We start from the raw sequence: 20,571 nt of genomic DNA on the forward strand, positions 1-20,571 counted from the left end.
CTATATAATGATATTTTAACAAATCCACCTTAATTTTGGAAGTATACTGGCATATATAGGTGCTTGTATTCATTTTATGACAACAATTAAAGAACTTAATTAGTGGGCAGCTGGGGGGAGCAGTGGATAGAGCTCTGTGCCTTGGGTCAGGAAGCCCTAAATTCAAAAGCTTCCTCACTTACTAGCATTGTGACCCTGGGCAAGTCATGTAATAGCTGTCTGCCTCAGTTTCTTCAACTGTAAAATGGTGACAATAATAGCACCTGCCTCCCAGAGTTGTTGTGAGGAGCAAATAAAACATTTGTAAGGCACTTAGCGCAGTACCTGGCACGTAGAAGGTACTGTGTAAATGATGATGATAATTATATTCAAACTGGATGGAAACATTTTGATTGTTTAAAAAATAATAATAATAATTTTTGGTTTTAGGTAGCAGTGATGGGTCTGAGCTTAGTGAAGAGACCTCATGGCCTGCCTTTGAAAGGTAAGACAAAGTACTTATTTGAAAGCTCTGAATTGAATTTTTCTATTCACTTATAATATGTCCCTATAGATTCACATTCAGCTGTAGTAATTGATGTTAGGGGGTCCGAAATCTTAAGTATTAAAGTTAGATTCATTTCCATATGGAAGTTTTTCATGAAGTGAATTTATTAATCACTCAAATATATTTATTTTTAAGGCACTCAGTATGTAGAAAGCACCCTGTTAGGCACTTAAAAGATAGTCCCTGCTTCAGTTTACTTTATAGTCTACTGTATATGAGATGAAATGTGAGTCAATGGGCATTTATGAAGTACTTACTATGTGCCAGGCCTATACTAAGTTCTGGGCATTAAAAAGAAAGGCAAAAACATGGTCACTGCCCTTACAGAATCCATATGTATATCTAAGATGTATACAAGTGTATACATGGAAGATAACATCAGAGGAAAGCATTTGGGGGCGACTGGGAAAGGCCTCTTGAAGAAGATGAGATTTGAGCTGAGTCTTTGAAAGAAGGCAGGTAGCAGAAGTGAAGAGGGAGAGATGAAAAGTCAAGAGATGGAATATTGTGAGTGAGAAATAGTAAGTAACCCAGTTTTGCTAGACTGTAGAATACTTGGAGAAGAATAAAATAGAAAACCAGATAGATAGAAAGGGTTCAGGTTGTATAGGGCTTTGACTGCCAAGCAGGGTTTCTGGTTGATCATAGAGGTAATAAGGAGCCACTAGAATTTATATCAAAGGGGTAACATGGTCATAGCTACACCTGAGGAAAATCGCTCTGGCAGTAGAATGGAAGATGGATTGTAGGAGTCACTTGAATCAGGGAAGCTAATTAGTAGGATATTGCAATAGTCCATTCAAGAGTTGAGGGCCCAATTTAGGTGGTAACTTTATGTAAAGAGAAAGGGACTCATATAAGAGATACTATGGTCATAGAAACAAGACTTCACAACAGATTGTCTCTATAGGGAGATGGAGAGTAAGGAATCAGGGTTGGCAAAGTTGGGATCCTTAGTGACCTGAGAGAATTGTGAGGGCCTTAAAAGTAACAGGAAAGTTGGGGGAGGGGATATAGCGTTCTGTTTAAGTACATGAGTTTGGGTCTGTCTTACCTGTTGGGCTGGTCTTTGGGAGCGGTACCAGCAGGAGAGTCGACATCTGCCCTAACAAGGACTGGAAAAGTCCAGCGCAAGGAGCCCGAGAGTCAGGAAATCTCCCTGCAACTGTTGGTGAAGCTCTACCGGTTCTTGGCCCATAGAACTAGCTCGATTTTCAACAAGGTTGTGCTGAAAAGACTATTCATGAGCCAGACCAACCAACCCCCCCATCCTGTACCAAATGATCAGGAAGATGAAGCTGCTGGCTTGTAGGAAAAACAAGACAGCTGTGGTTGTTGGGACTCTGACCAATGATGTGAGGATCCAGGACGTCCCCAAGCCGAAGGTGTGTGCTCTTCCTGTTACTAGCAATGCCCGGAATCACATCCTCAAGACATGGTCGGAAGAGCCTCACCTTTGACCCAGCTGGCCATGAGCTCACCCAAGGGCAAGGGCACCTTCCTGCTGCTGTCTGGTCCCCAGAAGGGCTGCGAGGTGTACAGGCATTTTGGGAAGGCACCCGGCACTCCCCACAGCCACACCAAACCATATAAGCTACAAAAGCTAATTCACCTCCTCCTTTTTACATTAAAGATTTTTGGACAACAAAAGAGAGAGAGAGAGAGATTGAGGTTTCCAAAGGCAGTTGGTGATATGAATTTTAGAGTTCAGGAGAGGAAGTAGGGCAAGGTATATAGGATCATAGAATCCTGTATAAAGATGATCATTGATCCATGGGAGCTGATGAGATCACCAAACTAGATAGCAGTATAGTGAGAAGAGGCCCCAGACAGAGGACAGAGCTTTTGGCCGGGGGAGGGTGGGTCCTCAAGATATAAATAGGCCATGACCTGTTTGAAAGAACCCAGCAAAGAATACTGAGAAAAGGCAGTCCAACAAGTAGCAGGAGAACCAGGAAAAATTAGTGTTATAAAAATTAGATAGGAGGGAGTATCCAGTAGAAGTGCTTGACAGTGTCACATACTGTAGAGAGGTCGGAGGAGAATGAAGATTTAGACAAGGCCATTAAAATCATGATAACTTTGGAGAGGACAGTTTCAGTTGAATGATGAGTCAGCTTGCATTTTTAAGCACCTACTATGTTCTAGGCACTGACCTAAGTGCTGGAGATACCCCAAAAAGGCAATAAGAGACAGCTCTTGATCTAAAGAGCTTACAATAAGATGGGAGTGACAACATGCAATCAACTATGTATAAAACAAGATTAGATATAGATAGATCACACACACACACACACACCACACACACACAGAATAAATTAGAAATAATCAAGAGAGAGGAATCATTAACATTTATGGGGTTTGGGAAGGGCTTCTTGCAGAAGGTGGGACTTTGATGAGATGTAAAGGAAGCCAGGAAATTAGGAGGCAAAGATGAGGTGGGGAAGTATTCCAGACATGGGGGACTGTGAGTAAAAATGTATGGATCCAGGGCCAGCTAGGTGGGCACAGTAGATGAAGCACCAGCAGTGGATTCAGAAGGACCTGAGTTCAAACACCTGGCCTCAGACACTTGATACTTACTAGCTGTGTGACCCTGGGCAAGTCACTAACCCCCATTGTCCTGCAAAATTTTTTTTTTTTTAATGTGTGGATCCTAAGAGATAGTGTTGTGTTTAAGGAAAACAGCAAGGCAGATGTAGTTACCGGTTAACAAGTACATGGGATAGGGTGAGTAGGGAAGGGATCAGGTTATGGAGAGCTTTAAAAAATCAAACAATTTTATATTTGATTTCTGTGGTAAGAGAAGAGCTACTGAATGAGGTGACCTGGTCAGACTTTCACTTTAAGAAGATAATTGAACAGTATGGGTGGAGAATGGACCAGACTAGTGTGGTGGCAGTGTCAGGAAATAAAAGGGGAAACATGTTCCAGAGACATTATGGAGGATAAATGACAGGACTTGGCAACATTGGCTATGGAGGGGTGAGAGTGATTGAGAAGACAGAGATGATAAGCTAAGTGGTTGTGGGTCCAGATTCCTTGTGGGGTTGGTGGTACTCCCTAACAATATAAAGGTTCGAATAGGAGAGGGTTTGGGGAGAAGATAATGAATGCAGTTTGGGACTTGTTGAACTTGAGATCCCTATGAGACATCCATTGGAAATACAATACTGGAGGTCAGAAAGTTAGAGCTGGACAAATAAATGTGAGGATCATCTGCAGAGAAGTACAAGGAAAAGAGAACAGGGCCCAGGACAGGAGTTCGGAGGAACACGCACAGTTCAGGTGTGGCCTAGATGAAGATCCAGCAAAGAGAATACATGAACAGTGTCACAGAACTTAGAAGAGCATCGAGGAGAAGAGGGCAATCCACATCAAGTCCTAGAGAGTCAAGACAAGGGCCAAGAAGAAGCCATTTGATTGGCAGGGAAGAGAATACTAGTAACCTTGGAGAGCAATTTCAGTTGAGTTAGAAGCCAGACTGCAGAAAGGTAAGAAGGAAATTTGGAGGAAATGAAGCAAGGCATTGATTGTACACAGTCTTCTCTAGGAATTTAAGTAGAAATGGAAAAGATAGAGAGGGCAGTACCTAATAGGATGCTTCAGTTGGGAGTTTTTGGAAAATGGCAGAGCCATGTATACTTGTAGGCATTTAGAAGCAAGCCAGTAGGTAAGATGGGAAACCAGACTGAAGAGAGTTTAGAAGACAGTAAGGGGGAACAGGATGTGAACAAGCACTACCTACAAAAAGCTACCATGTGCCAGGCACTGGTTAAGTGCTTCCTCACAGTATCCTTTTGAGATTAGGTATTATTCTCAAGGAAGTTAGCCATGAAAGGGAGGAGGAGATAAAGGCTAATAGCTAACAGGCATGATTGGATCAAGTGAAAGTTTGTGGGTGAGTTTATAGGCTAGGCAGGAAAGAGCAAATAACTGGGGGAAAAGTTGAGAATCAGAGAAGTAGTGGAGGTCATAGTAGTAGTGTGCTGGTGAAGAGGTGAGGAGTGAGATCAAGTGTGCAATTGATTGGCAAAGAGAAGGTACACAGTTTCGTGTGAGAAATCATGAACAAGGGAAATAACAGTGATTTGAATGCAGTATTAAGGGGGAGGAAGAGGAATTTTCACCTGATTGGCCTCAGTTTTTTGGTAGGTCCTATGCTGAAGATTGAAGGGGCAGGGGCAGCTAGGTGGCACAGTGGATAAAGCACTGGACCTTGGATTCAGGAGGACCTGTTTCCAAATCCAGCCTCAGACACTTGACACTAGCTGTGTGACCCTGGGCAAGTCACTTAACCCTCATTGCCTTGCATTTAAAAAAAAAAAAAAAAGGTTTGAAGGGCAGTTATGATAATGATTGGAGCAGCTACTGTGAGCAGTAGGGTAATGGATTGATCAGGAAGATGATAAAAGGATTACCTCGCTGCAGTTAAGGTCATGTAACATAATTTTGTTGTGGACCTAGTCACCACGGTTTTCTGATTTGCTCCGGTTCCTGTTAGTGAAGAAGGCCAGTGGTAAGAATAATCCAAGACAAGGGTTTGGCAACAGAACAAGAGGGCAAGGGATTCTAGTTTGACTTGAGACACTTATAACTTTGTATGGTTGAATTAAAAGTCATAATATAAAATAGAACATGTTGAGTGTCCTGAATGGCCTGAGGAAGGAGAGATCACATTTGATTGTGAGTATTTTATGATATAGTCATAATAGAATTTCCCTGTAACATTTGTCATAAAGTTAAGATTGAATTTTACAACTTTTCTTATTTCCATGACTTTATCATTCCCTTGAATTCTAAATAGAAGATGATAATTCCAGTAATGACTGCCACTGGCTTAGCTATATCACTTCGATTAAGTTACATGACCTCTCTGGAAGGAAGCATTGTGTAGGTCAAAAGAGTATTAGACCTGAGGTCAGAGTGGATTCAGTTTCTACTTTTGACACTTAACTAACTGGGTAGCCACAGGCATGTCATTTCACCCTCATCTATAAATTAGTCGTGCTTGTCTCACAGAACTGTTCTGAGTCTCAAACAAGATAGTGTAAAGTTTTTTTGTGAACTTTAAAGTGTTATATAAATGTCCCTGGGTTTTTATTCAGTTTCCTCATCTATTTTTTTTTAAAAAAAGGCCAACTAAACAGTCCCTTCCAGCTCCGTGTAAGCCATGGCACCTTTAGCCATTCAGAAACGTAGGCAACCCCAGACTCTTCTATTCCAACAAGCAGGCATGTGGTCATTTAGTAAGTTGAAGTATCAATAACACAACCTAATAAGTGAATTTGAACATTTTCAGTGGCACAGAAAGTTTTGATTCACCCTATATAAATTGGCAGTATAGTATTTTCCCTTACATGTGTACCATCTTCTTTATTGTCTATATCATTTGATTTTTAAAATCATAAGGTTGGCTGCATATAGCAAATGACATGCAGAATTTACATAAATATAACACGTGTATCTGAGCTCCAGTGAAAATAAATGAAAAGAATGTTAGAATTACAGTTCCTTTAAGGCTTTTTCTTATTTCTAGTCATTTTGACATTCCGTAAGTGTACACAGCACTTCATCTTTATTTCTTTACTGAAATAATTTATGAGTAGAATGGATACAAGCCACCAATGTTATTTTCAGTGTTTGTTTATTTATAGAACAGCTTATTCTGAAATTTGACCTCCTTATTCCTACCATTTATGAGTTTTATAAAAATACTTATTCCTTCAGGATTTCAAAACTATAAATATATATAAATTGATAAAGAAAAGCAAGAATTAAATTTTAATGCTTATGTTTATAAAGATTTCTTCTAATCAATATGTGATACAGGTAGGTGCAGGATGTTATATTTTTTGGATATCAAAATATTTCTTCTGAATTAAGAATTGTCAGTATCTTCAAGTTTGCTTTTTTATACTATTTATTTTTAAATTATTTCTTTGCAAACTTAATCTTCACTCTTTTTGCTTAGATTTCATTTCCCCTAAGAGGAAAAAGCAAAAGAGTTTCCAATTGACTTTGTCTCCAAATTGAACAAGTTATCTAACGGCTTAAGTTTCCTTCTTGAAAAAGAACCTAGTTCTTGCTATCAGCGTTGACTACAGAGTATTTTAAGGGGGTACCAAAAACTGTGTTCCTGATTCTTTTTGGTAATTCCTAGATATTACTAGAGTAATAATGTGTCAAATGATTCTGGCAGCTTATTAAATTAGGAGGACACTTCTAGGAGGGACCTGCCAAAACCTCTAAAATTTGGTGACAGAAGTTTTGTTTTTTCAGACATTTGCAACTGAAAGATAACTGTCATCATACCAAGTTTAAATCATATAGCATTGTCGTGAAAAATTGCAAGCACAGATGAAATTCAGACAAGAAATAAGATAGGAAAAAAAAAAACAAAACCAGACCTAAGATTCATGGCAGCAGATAGCAGCACTCAAAATATTAGCTTAATGCATTAAATTATTCCTCATTAAGTAAATTTGCTATTGCTTAAAATGACAAAATTATGTTTTTCATTTTAAAATGTTATTCGTTAATAGTGCTACTTCTAACTTTCCCAGACAAAGAAGAGTGTCAGTGTCTATAGCGGTGTTTTTCCTTTTTTTAGCAATCACATAACATTTTAAACAAATAATGCCTCAAAGTGTTTTAACACTTCTTAACTATTGATTGATATGAATATAAAATGCTGCAGATGTTTAGTGCTTCTGTTATATGACACTTTTCTTTGACTGTTAGCATGGATCGGAAAGGAATAATAGATAAGACTTACAGCTCATTTAGAGGTCTTGTTGCATTTTAGGTGTCTTCATAGGGACATAAAAATGAATTGTTCAGGTCATTCACTACTGAAACTATGAATTCAAAGAGATATGAAAAGAGCTAATTGTTGTATTTTTAAGTGTTTTCTATTTTTGGGGTATACTTTGTGTATATGCAACACTTGAATTCTTTACAGAAATTATGGTGATAAAAGTCTGGTGATGGCTGTCAATCACATTCAAAACCTTAAAATATTTTTTTCAGAAGAACTGACATCACCTGTTAAATGATAAGTGATTTTTTAAATCTATGCTGCATGCTTTTTTAAAAAGAGAGAACTCATCAGATACTGTCCATTTGTAAAAGTAGTCAGCTATATTACTGGGAGAAACTATTATAATGTCTAGGTACTGATGATGGTTGTGTGGATAAAGTATATGTAATATATACAATTTATAATGGAATCCAACAGGAACAGATTATACCATTCTCTCGGTCCGGTGACAAGAGTGGCACGAAATGGCTATCGGGGCCACATGAAGGCCAGCAGGTACATTCCCTGCACTCAGGGGTCACAGAAATTTCCCTCTGGTGTTGGTGATTGGCTTAAGTGGGTGTGGGTCTGACATGATTCCTGTTCTTTCCCAAATCATTGATTGAGATTTAACCAAAAATCCCAATATGACTTTCTTCTTATGATTTATGTCTAGATAATTTTGCATATGGCTCCCTTCTGACCTAGAAATAATTGCTAGCATCTTGCATCTTTGTGGCAAATTCTTAAAGATGCTTTTCAAGCCAGGTGTCTTTAGTGCCTGGGTCTTATTGATGCTTTTTGTCATAAGGTTGGCAACAAAGTGGCTTGTTAAGCATAAGCCTTTATTTAATGTGTTTTCTTTGCTAACACCTCTACATTCAGTTTGTCTTTTTAATTGTGGCATCAGGTAAATTTTAGGTGATTAATTTAAACAAGCCAATTGACAAAGCCATCCTATTTCTAATTATAATTATATCTTGAAAATCACATTCATTCAGCCTAATTAAACTTGATTCCTTTTGCACCGGGATAGATAATTTTAGAAATAAAATGAGGAAGGGCGCAAAAGGAGCCAGTTCATAATATTACTATAAAACGAGCAAATGTTAATTCTCTAGTGTTCAATTTTATGTTCATTTGATGGTGTCTGAATTAGTCTCCATGCATGTGGCTTCAAAATTCAAAGCTTAAGGAAAAAAGTTTTCTAGCAATTATCAGATTTTAAGTCACTTTGAAGACACCTAAATATTGATATTAGATCAGCTAACAAGCTCAAGTTTACATTGGTTCTTGAAGGACTTCTGTACTCCATGTGACATGTATAGAGAAACTATGTGTTCAACCTGGTTACATACAGAAATTTTTTCTTTTTCATATATAAGAACTTAGATTAATTGGAAAAGAATATTTGTTTTTTTCATTGTTTATTGTTGTTGTGGTGGTGTTGTTTGTTGTTGTCTTGAGACTTGTGGAAAGGAAACCTGAGGGGTGTTTTTTGTTCATAATCACTTCTTGAGCAGCCTATAGACTATAATGGAATTTACTTGTACATTGTAATATTAAATTATCATTTTGGTTTATGGCTAGATCAAGTTTTTTATCTATATTATTGCTATTTCTATTACTTGTTTCAGATATTTTTAATTAAATTAAATATGTTTGTTTGAGCTTTTGCTGTGGGGTTTTTTCTAGTGGTTTTGTTTTATAATTTTTGCGTTTTACTTAAATGTCTCTGACAAAAAGAATCCTTACCTTTCTTCAGCAGTACTGAAAATTCGAATGGGTGCGTGTGTGTGTGTGTGTGTGTGTGTGTGTGTGTATGTGCGTGCGCTGCGCGTGCAGTTAAATGTAGTAGTATAGCATCTTATGACAGAAAAATTCCTTTAATTAAATCCCTACTCAAATTATTATATTATTTAAGCCTGTAAATATGTTTGCTATATAGTTCTTTATTTTGAACAATTTGTTGGATTTAATAATTTCATAATTAACTTTTGTTAAGTTTATAAATTGCAGGTAAAAAGCTTTTTCTAGTTGCCACTCCTTTTTCTCTGAGTTCTAAGAAATGAAGTAGGGGGGCAGCTAGGTGGCACAGTGGATAGAGCACTGGCCCTGGAGTCGGAGGTACCTGAGTTCAATCCGGCCTCAGACACTTGACACTTACTAGCTGTGTGACCTTGGGCATGTCACTACCCCTACATTGCCCAAACCAAACCCCCCCCCCAAAAAAAAAAAGAAATGAAGTAACACAATTTTAAAATTACAAATAATAATGTTTCATTTGAATATTGCCTACCCTAATAACTACCTAGACAAAAACCCTTAAATGTTCCTGTTTCTTTCTTATAATTATAGTTCTGCAGAGTCAGAAGATTTGGCTGTACATCTGTATCCAGGAGCAGTTACTATTCAAGGTGTTCTCAGGAGGAAAACTGTTTTAAAAGAAGGCAAAAAGCCCACAGTAAGACTTCATCATATTATTATTTATCATAAGTCTAAAATCAGCCAATCTGACTTGGAGGTAATCAGGTTGCATGTATGCCTTGCTATATAACCTATATATTTTACCACAAAGTTGAATGTAAGTAAAATCATATTTTAAATTCATTAGCATACTTGGTTATTTAAAGGAAACCTCTTTTCTTTCCTATTATGAAACAAAGAATGACCCTCTGAACTCATTGATATAAATACAGGGTTTTCATCTATGTGGTTTAGTTTAAAGCCTTTTTCTCTTGTTATTCAGTGTTCTCTCAAGAATGTGCACATACAGAATTCTAAATCTATAGACTGCTGGCAGGGGTTTCTTTATGTGGAAAAAAACAGTTGGAAGACCTGGAAAGGGTTTGAAAATTATTTCCAATCCCAGCAGCAACTGCATTTTAAAAATCTATTTTTGTCGCCTTATTTTACTGATATGAGCTACTTTTTAAAGACACTGCTTCTAGAATTAACTTCTGAAAATCAGTGTGTGCTTTCTAAATAGAGGGAAAGCCCTGGTTATTTCAGTGCCTCAGCCATCCAGTGAACATCTTGTGTTCTCTAATCCATATGAACTACACTCAACAGAATCTAATTTAATATGAATAGGTATGTGTTTACACACCACCTTAGTAACAGGTTTTTAAAGGAAATTAAGGAAAATTGTTGGATCTATTTCTTTAATTTGTTAAAGTACATAAAACATACTGTAGTGGAAAGATCACTGAACTGGTAGTTCAAGAAACTGGTTACTAATCATGGTTCTACCAACACTAGCTGTGTGACTTGGACAGGATCACAAGGGCTCTCAGTTCCCTCATCTCTAAAATGAGGGTGCTGAACTGAATAATCTCCCAAAAGTACTTCCTGCTTCAAAATTCTAGATTCTATAATTTGCTGTGTAAAGCTTTCCCACTATGTCCATGTACTTCAGAAACTATAAGTCTGATGTGCTCTTATAAAAGTAAGGATGTGGTGTTTTGTCATTTTGTTTGTCTTTTTTGTGAGGCAATTGGGGTTAAGTGACTTGCCTAGGGTCACACAGTAAGTGTTAAGTATCTGAGACCGGATTTGAACTCAGGGTCCTCCCCCTGACTCCAGGCGCGGGCTCTATCCACTGCACACCTAGCTGCCCATTGTGTTTTGTTTTTAAATAAAATAAATCTCCTTCTTGCCTGTACTGAAAGGGCATTAGCAAATACTATTATTGTTCTTAGCCAATCTATATAATAGGTTTCTAGGATTTAAAGGTGGAAAATACTATCATCTGGTCATCTAGTCCAACTCCTTTTACAGAGGAGAAGACTGAGGCTCCGATAGTTGTCACTTGCCAACGGCACAAAGGTAGTAAGTACCTAAGTCAGGATTTGAACCCAAGTTTTCAGACTCCAAATCCATCCCTCCCTGAATAGGCTGACTTAATAGTGAAAAGTATAATGATGCCCAACCATTTTCTGCTTTTATGCTTCTAAAAAATCACCATATCCCCAAAAAGGGAGAAGCACGCTGACTTGCCAGAGTGGAGGATAGATAATAATTGAGTTTCCTTCATGAAATAAGAAAACAGTTGAGCAGAAGTCAGTGCTATCTACTGATGATACTGGTAAGGAGGATCGTATTTAGTAAAACTTAAAAGTACCCTGAAAAATTTTTAAATGTCAATTAAAGAAACAAGAAAGTTTTAAATTGTAAAGAAGCAAAGATAGAACGATTTCTGAGTTGTGAGGGGCCTCAGTAGCCATCTAGCTACATCTTGGTGGAAGCCAGGATTTCAACAGGCTGAGATTTGGTATGGACGGCAAGTAGTGGAAATATTTGCTTAAAGGCACTGAGCAGAATGAAGCAAGAAGAGATTGAATGGGAAAAGCAGTGATACAGTTGGTCTGTAACGGGGGACAACATGATGCAGAGTAATGTGACAAAAAATAGTTGTGAGAGAATATTTGCTTATCATAAAATTTCAGCTCTGTCTTAATCCACTTCAGTTCTTTTTTTCCCTTTTGTCTCAAAAAAGTTCAAATCTAATGTATTGCCATTTGTGCTCAGTTCTGTGACTCGTAGTCACCTGGTGACCAACATCTGCTCCTTATCAGTTTTCTTTAGCAGCTTCCTTTATTGAGCTTTACTTTCATTGTGTTTAATCTTTTCTTTTTGTTTTGTTTTTTGCTGGGCAATGAGGATTAAGTGACTTGCCCAGGGTCACACAGCTAGTACGTCTCAAGTGTCTGAAGATTGGATTGAACTCAGGTCCTCCTGAATCCAGGGCCAGTGCTTATCTACTGTTCCATCTAACTGACCCCCCCAATTGTGTTTAATCTTTAAATGCCTCAGATCTTTTGGAAAATAGGGTTGGAAATCTTAGGAAAGGAGCTTTTTCTTCATCATAGAACTACACAGGCAGACCTTCTTATCTACAAAGCAAATTTATTGCAATTCCTTGTAGCATTTATGCGTTTTAATCTATTAACTTGGTTCTTTGCTCTTTTCAGGTAGCATCTTGGACAAAATATGGGCAGCTTTGTGTGGGACGCAACTTTTTTACTATGCTGCAAGTCCCTAAAGGCTACAGAGAGAAGCATGTAAGTCTGTGTGTGTGTATCCACACCCCCCCCCATTCATCTGATTAATAAATTATATAATTTCTCTGATATATGCCGAAGGGTTTGTAGCATGGAGTTATTGTCCTGATTTCAGAAGTTTGACATGTCTTCCTCTTAGTTTTCTCAACACATTCTCTGGATATCTCCTTTGCATGAATCACTTTCTATATTGAGAGAGAGAGGGGTGTTGTGTGCTGTGTGTGTGTGTGTGTGTGTGTGTGTGTGTGTGTGTGTGTGTGTTCCATTCCACCTGAAAAATATTCCCCTCCCACAAATTATAACCTCCTCAGGACAAGGGACAGATCTCATTTCTTCTTGTATCCCACTATTTAGCATACTATCAATAGCTGCTTAATATATGTTGTTATTCATATTTTCAGTTTACTAAAGCATGTGCTTTTTCATATTTTGAAATTTTTGATGAGAGCTGTTACAGATTTTTTTGTATGCCATTTTTGAAACGAACATTGCACATTGGATTCTGGTTGAGGGAATTCAGCGAAACAGATCATTTGGTTCAAGTGTGTTAACGTGACCATCTTGTTTCAGTTACTGAAGGAATGAAGGAACTATTGATACTCCTTTCCAGGTGTTCTTCATTCATTTCTTGACTCAAAGCCCCTTTCTTAGGCTTATTAGTACTTTGATTTTCTTTTCTACCTAATGAGATACATAATGTATGGTTTAATTAGTAACTTTTCTTGCATTTTAAAAATTTGAGTCTTGATTTCTTTATAAGCATAGTAAACCGCTAATGATGTTTTCTGTTTAGATTTCTACTTTCCAGGATTATAATTTCAAATCTGAAACCTAATAATAAGCAACATCATACCATCAAAAAGGGAATTTTCTCCTTCATCTTCTTATATTAAGTATATTAAAAAAATGCATTTGTTTTTCATCAAGATGTTTCACCAAATCTCAAGTAAAGTGCCAGAACAGTCCGAATATAATGACATTTGAGATCTTTAGAGGAAGGTCCAAAACTTACTGAACAAAGAAACATAGGTTTTAGAGACAGAAGGAGTCTTGATCCTCATTTCTTCCAACTCCCTCATTTTAAAGTGGACTCAGCCAAGGCCCAGATAATTGACAGGACTTTCTCAAATCACACAACCAAGAGTAGGAACTGAGTCTCCTGAATCCTAAGTAGGAGTTGTACTCTTTCACCCTGGTAATCTGAATGGTACAAAATGAGGGGGTGGATAGGGGAAAAGGGAAAGATAGGTAATTCTAGTTCTTCTCCTGAATGCCTTATATATCTTAGCATTTTTCTTCAAAACTACCTTTTTCAAAAGAAAGGCTTGGCTTATTATCTCTGAACTTTCAATCTCCTTTAGAAGTTTGAATTCTTCTTTAAACGGTCTCTTCTAGAAACTTGAATGTTAATTGTCATTTAAAAGCTTAAATTACATAAGTTAAACCAAAAATACCTGTGATGATTTACCTAGTCAATTTTATTTTTAAACATTTTTTCATTTCAAACCTAAAATATGACATATTCTTGCTCTTCTCTTTCAGTGTGTGTGTGAGTATGTGTGTGAGACCATTTTCTCTCTCCTTCCCTCTCTCTGTCTCTCTCTTTCTGTGTGCCCATAGAACCCTATAATATTAGAACTAGAAGGAGCCTTAGGTTTATAGAAGGGTGCACAACTTTTTGATGAGGAAATTAAGGCCCAGAGAGGTTATGATATGTCTATTGTTAGATAACTAGTTAGTGGAATATCAGAGATTAGGCCTCAGTTCTTTGATCTTAATTTCTTCATATTGGAAAGTAGGCAAAGAGGGGCAGCTAGGTGGCGCAGTGGATAGAGCACCGGCCCTGGAGTCAGGAGTACCTGAGTTCAAATCCGGCCTCAGACACTTAACATTTTACTAGCTGTGTGACCCTAGGCAAGTCACTTAACCCCAATTGCCTCACTAAAAAAAAAAGTAGGCAAAGAGCATGTTACCTGCCTTACTTATGTGCCAGGCATTGTACAAAATGCTAGGTATACAAATGCAAGCAAAAGAAAGACAGGCCTTGCCTTCAAGGAACTTACATTCTAATGGGAAAAGATAAAATATAAAAGGTAGTTGAAAAGTGAGGGGAAAGGTGTCTGGTCTGGATGGTCCCCAGAGTAGAGAAAGGAAAGGAACTCTCCAATGGGAAAAGGGGATCAAGAGGGCAAAGGGAATGTTCAAGCGGGGAAGGCATGAAGTCATAGCAGTGCATAGCCAGAAGGGGAATGAATGAACCCTCAGGAACAAAACAGACAACATTTCAATTAAATATAGATCCACTTCTGCCCTTAATTTACTCTGACCTTGGAAGAGCCACTTAAGGACTCATGTCTTCTCCCTCCATACTGTTTTGCTTGGTAATCTCATCAGCTCCGAATGAATTCAATTATCATCTCTATACTCATAGTTCTCAAGATCAACTCAATTTGCCCTAACCTTTCTCCCTACCTTCAGTCTAACATCACAACTCCCTATTAGAAATCTTGAACTGGTGGTTTCATAGACACTAAATTCAAACAGGTCCAAAACTGAAACTTTCCCTTCTCTGAAGTTTCCTATTATTGTTAAGGGTACCATCATTTTGGCCAGTCACCTAGTCCTAGGAGTGGTATCAAGTCAAAAATACGTATTCACAATTGGAGTAACTTTGGGGGCATAGTTCCAAATCGTTTTCCAGAATACTTGGACTATTTCCTAGTTCCTAATAGTACGTCAGTATGCCTGTTTTCCCTGCAGTGTCCTCCCCCCACCCCCAACATTTGTAATTTTCGCTTTTTGTCAACTTTGGCCGATCTGATTTGGGGTAGTCAGTTAGAACCCAGGGTTACTCCTATTGAGCATTTCTGTATTTCTTGAACAAATTTGCTTCTACATATCAATATCTTTTTTCAGAATTATAATCATTCCATCAGTAAGACATGACTTTTTAAGTTTTAAAAAAGAATTCCGAAAACATTATGAAGAGTGGGATGAGATATCCAGGTCTGAATAGGCCCGCCTGGATTTCTTCCAACTAGTTTTAGTATGACCTTGAATGAAAAAATTTGTTTCATCAGTAAAAATCACTTTTTTCCATTCTGCAGTAATCAATGTTTTTATTTTCTTGCCATATAATAATGGCAGTTTTCATGCCCATAACTATTCATGAAAATAGTTATCAGGGTTTTGTTAACTAGTGTTAACAAGAATCTTTGATTTCTGAACTCAGGAGGCCAGCTCCACACTGTAGAGGAATTGAGAACAGCTCTGCTATCTTCTACTGCCTTCTTAAACTCCATGGTTTTTTTCCGAGGCATACACTGTTTTGTCATAGTGATCTGTTAGTTCTTGGCGTTGATTTTTGTTTTCTATCATACTTTCCTTTGGCTCAACTACTCCTGTTACCTTCCCTCAGGCTTCTCTACCTTAGCAACAAAAATATGCTTTTTAAGAGCTGCACAACTGTATAGTAATATTCATTCTCTAAAACTACAGAATTAAAAATACAATAAAAGAGAGAGGAATGAAACATCACTCTACATTAAATCCTGAATTCATTTATTTGGAGAAGTGGGGAGGGGGAGAAATAAGCATTTATATAGCATTTACTATGTGCCATGCACTGTATCAAGCACTTTTTAAAAAGTATTGGGTTATTTGATCCTTATAACAATCCTGGGAGGTGTGTGCTGTTGGTTATCCTCATTTTATGGTTGGGTAGACTGAGGCAAGCAGGTCCAATACCTTGTCCCAGGATCACACAGCAAGTAAGTGTCAGAGACCAGATGTGAACTTAGTTTCTTCCTAATTCCAGGCCAGTGCCCTGTCCAGTGCACCACCAGCTGGCTGCTGAGTAAAGGTGGGAAAAACCTGCTCAGTGTGGTTTTGTTTGATTAAGATCAGACATTTTGATTCATCTTAGTATTACTAAAAGCACACACAGATGACCATTGGTGTCATCAATCCAACCAGACAAAAATCATTACTTCTCCAGAGTGGTAGTGATACTGCACTGTAGTGTAGGAGTGAGCACCAGAACTGAGCCTTAAATGCAGCCAGGGATACCCAGAGGCAATGTGAGAAGGGAAAAGAGTATTTCAGGCATAGGGGAAAGTCTATCAAAGGGACAGAGTCAATAGAATATAGTAGATAGGGAACAAGAAGCTATAGCACCTTATTTAGTTCCTGGAAAAAGTTATTTATTGGCCCCAAAGTCGTCGTCTTCTTTTTTTTTTTTTTTTTTTTGGTGGGGCAGTGAGGGTTAAGTGACTTGCCCAAGGTTACACAGCCAGTACTTGTCAAGTGTCTGAGGCCAGATTTGAACTCAGGTCCTCCTGAGTCCAGGGCCGGTGCTTTATCCACTGTGCCACCTAGCTGCCCCCCCCCCTTTTTTCTCCTTTCTTTTTAAAGAAATTTACTACCTTATTCAGTCTTCCTTTCTGTGCCAGTCCCTAGGGATGGACACATATATGTACATATATACACATACATATATATTTATACATATGTGTGTATACGTGTACACACACACACACAGAGTTCATGAAGCTCCTCAATGCCTAGCACCATGCCTGTCTCTTTCTGGATTAGAATGAAAATATAGATCATGGGAGTCTTTAAGGGAGAATGATGTGAAATTGTGGAATGAACCTTTGAGGAGGAGAGCTACTGAATGATGGAGGAGTGGAGAACATTATGGAAGTGTACGTGGTAAGGAGCAAGGAGCATGCCTACTCCCGCCCCTAGCCCAGCATGTCTCAGATTTGAGAGAGCTGGAACCAAGGTACCTCTAGTACTGGACAACATGTCCAGGAATCATTGGCTTCTCAGGGAACCAGATTTCTGATGAGAAAAACATGAAAGGAGGGAGTTTTGTGCTCCACTGGGGAAGAAGAAGATATAGTGCATAATAGTTAGGGAGAAGAAGAAAGATTTCTCATAGGTGATTGCACATGAGCTTAATCTCAAAAAAGAAGGCAGGGATTCTGGAGAGGAGGGAATGAGGAAGGGGAGCGTTCTGGGCACGAGGCATATCTTATGCGAAAACCCAGAGATGAAGATGGGAATGATTAGGACACCCAGTTTGGCTGAATATTGAGTTCTAGGAGAATACTATACAATCTGTCTTAAAAGTTGTTGTGAGCCATATTGTGAAGGACTTTAAATGCCAAGTTGACCAGTTTGTTTTATCTCAGCATTATGGAAGTATCGAAGATCTTTGAGCGACCAGTGAAATGTCCATGGAGAGCCCCTTGGAACTTTGTTAGTCATTAATTCCTTGAATGTTAATTTCTACTGTGTCTCAGAAAAGAGGTCTTCAACCTTTAAAGGTTGCAGAAATTAGTGTAGGGAAACATGATTTTAGTTGGATTTCTTTATAAGGGGTCATCTTCAAAATTAACAATATAATCAAGAAAATCCATCTCTATCCTCATAAATTATTTTCTACTGAAAGTTCTTCAGGGCGCAGTGGTTTATAAACATTTGGTTAGTTGAGGCTGTGATCTTAACATACAAAAAATATTTATTTTCAAGTTTTGGGGAAATTGGGTGGTTATAATAATAATGTAATAACTGAGGGAGAATTTGTTTTATTAGCCTATTAATCTATAACAGCATATGTTTTTAGCCCAAACAGCACCTCTTTATTTAAGTATGTATACAAGTTAGACATTAGAATGTATATATAGGCTCTTGTGACACAGCCCCAGATGGCCCCAAGGTTCAACATATTCGTCACTTGGTGTACACACCATGTGCCTCCAGACTAGTTAAATAAATCTTGGCTTTAGAATATTTTCACTTTTAAATAGTTTTCTCTCAGGTTTTTAACACAAATCTTACATGTTTCTTTCTTACTGTACATTTCAATAAGTTGACTATCTTTGTAGTACTAGTTATTTCAATTCACAGCAAAATCACTAGCTTGAATTTTATTATCTAGGAATCCTTCAAAAATTGATGTAAACATCTTCAGAAGACAGCTTAATCAGATAATTCTAGTTGTTTAACATGATTTTACTTAAACATTTTCCTTTTTTCCCTCATGATTAATGCAGTTGAATGTTTTCTAAAAATGTTTGTTTTACCTGAGTGTTGGTTAAAAAACTCTGAAGCCTGCTTCCTAACCAGCAAGAATACACAGAAATTTCAGTCACTGGTTCCATGTGGTCTTAACCAAAGAGCACTGCTTCATCACCTAAGGAAGTTAAGGGCTCTTCAAATATCTGTCTTTGCTTTCTTATTTGGAAATCCAGAGACTCTCTTCATGTGCGAACCACAAAAGTGACTGTCTTAAAAAGATAGTGATTTAACATAAAGTGCTTTTAAAAGTTTTGATTGGAAATAAGTCAGGATAAAGAGGTCGTGAGACTGACTGAATGTATCAGAAATCATTTATCAGACATGCACTTTGTACTGCATTGCATGAGACCTGCATATGACACTGTGATCATTTGTACTTCTTAAATGTTTAGAAATTAAAATCTAAAAGATTACCAAGGAAATTAGGTCGATTATCAAGACATTAACCTAAAGAAAGAAATAGCCTATTTCAGAAAGTTCTCTTGGTTTAAATTTCTTGACTGAATAATGAGTTCCATCAGGCTTTTGGAACGAGGTAGAAAGAAAAATCAGGAAATCATGCTGAACTCCTTTGAAAAAGCACGAGCCATCAAATCAGCAAGTGGGAAATTGTACAAGTTCTTATTCTTGGACTTTATTACCTTAAAACTACTTCATTTCTATTTTCCATTTCTGTACTATCTTCATATTACTAATATGTGGTTCATTTTTTTCCTTCATACATACAGCAGTCTTCAAATAAGACATTGAAAATAATTTGATCAAATAAGATATTAGTCAAATTCAGTCTCCATTCAAAATACAAATATAAATTGTCCAAATACAGAGGATTCCCTCTTGTATCTTAAGTATTCATAAGCCGAAGCTTATATTTGATTTAATGGGGAGTATTAATATGTGGTCATTCTTATTATCACAAGGTTCTTCACATTAAGTATGACCTAAATCCCTTTTTCTTTAATGTTGTGTCAAGTTCTATACCCTCTGGAGAGGAGAAAAGTAAAAATATATGGGAATTATTTTCTCTACATCTATATTCTGTTCAATCACTCTAAAGTCAGGTCTTTCAATCACTTCCTTTCCCAACTATCATGAAAAAGTTTGGCAGAATGTAGCAAATTTGTTTGAATTTAATACTATGTTGATGACAAAATTTCTAGAATTCTAAAGCTGAATGAGTCTGAGTTGAAAGTAGGATATAGAAGTATTATATTAGGCTTTACCAGTGGTAATTATATCAGTGGGGATTGACTTATTGACCTAGATTTTAGGTAATTATGTGAACTTTGTGATATTGGTAAGATGGGCTCTTGTGTAGGAAGCAGCTGTTCCCTAAGGATAATATGAGAAATGCTAGCAAGCCCATCTCCTTAAAATACCTCAGCGGGTCTGCCACAAGACCTAAAATTCCCACAATTATAGTAATTTTTTGGGTTAAGGCATGATTTTCAAATGCGAAAATTAAAAATTTCCTTAGAGAGGCATCACATTAACCCACTAATACTGTTTAAGTGTATTTACACAATCACCTGGCAGGAACTGCAGGAATAGCATACATAAAAGGCAAGTTCGGATAGAACAGTGGTCTCCAAAGTGGGGCCCAGGCCCCCACTCCAGGAGATGAGTGATCAGTCAATAGTAAGATAGACATTCCACCTTCCCTGTGACAGCATCTGGTGGAGGTTCTCTCCAACACTACACATCTACCTACCGTTATCTCCAACACTCCTCTTCTTCCCCCTTCAGCGAGCTGCTTTGCAAGCTCCCAGACTCCTCCACCCTGCACATCAGCTGGCAGCTTAAGCAGGAACTTCGTAGAGGTTGGGGGCTGGTGACTCACCTCCCTATTTTCTTCTTTGGGGGATAGAGTGAGTTGCCTAGCACGAATGAGAGCAAATAGATTGTGGCCTTGGTGTCAACTTCAACTCCTCGTTGTCACTCACCCCTCATCTACATAACCATCTTGCCAGGTGCTTTCAGTTCCCCCTTCCCATATCCCATACTTTTCTCTCTTCTCTTTACACACACAACCTAGGGTTCATGCCCTCATTACCTCTCATCTGGATTATTGA

At 37.8% G+C, this 20,571-nt stretch overlaps 1 protein-coding gene and 1 pseudogene across 1 annotated transcript in view; both read left to right on the top strand.

Annotated features, from left to right (window-relative positions):
• The window catches only part of RALGPS2 (Ral GEF with PH domain and SH3 binding motif 2), a 240,984-nt gene that overhangs the window by 199,488 nt on the left and 20,925 nt on the right, over positions 1-20,571 (top strand). The window contains 7 exon segments of the mRNA XM_044001135.1: positions 430-484; positions 7,788-7,865; positions 9,708-9,813; positions 12,323-12,338; positions 12,341-12,379; positions 12,382-12,408; positions 14,376-14,380. Of these exon segments, the coding sequence (XP_043857070.1) occupies positions 430-484; positions 7,788-7,865; positions 9,708-9,813; positions 12,323-12,338; positions 12,341-12,379; positions 12,382-12,408; positions 14,376-14,380 (326 nt within the window).
• Positions 1,581-2,311, top strand: LOC122753367 (annotated as a pseudogene).

The sequence above is a fragment of the Dromiciops gliroides genome, chromosome 4 (assembly GCF_019393635.1).
Source record: "Dromiciops gliroides isolate mDroGli1 chromosome 4, mDroGli1.pri, whole genome shotgun sequence".
Taxonomy (NCBI): Eukaryota; Metazoa; Chordata; class Mammalia; order Microbiotheria; family Microbiotheriidae; genus Dromiciops; species Dromiciops gliroides.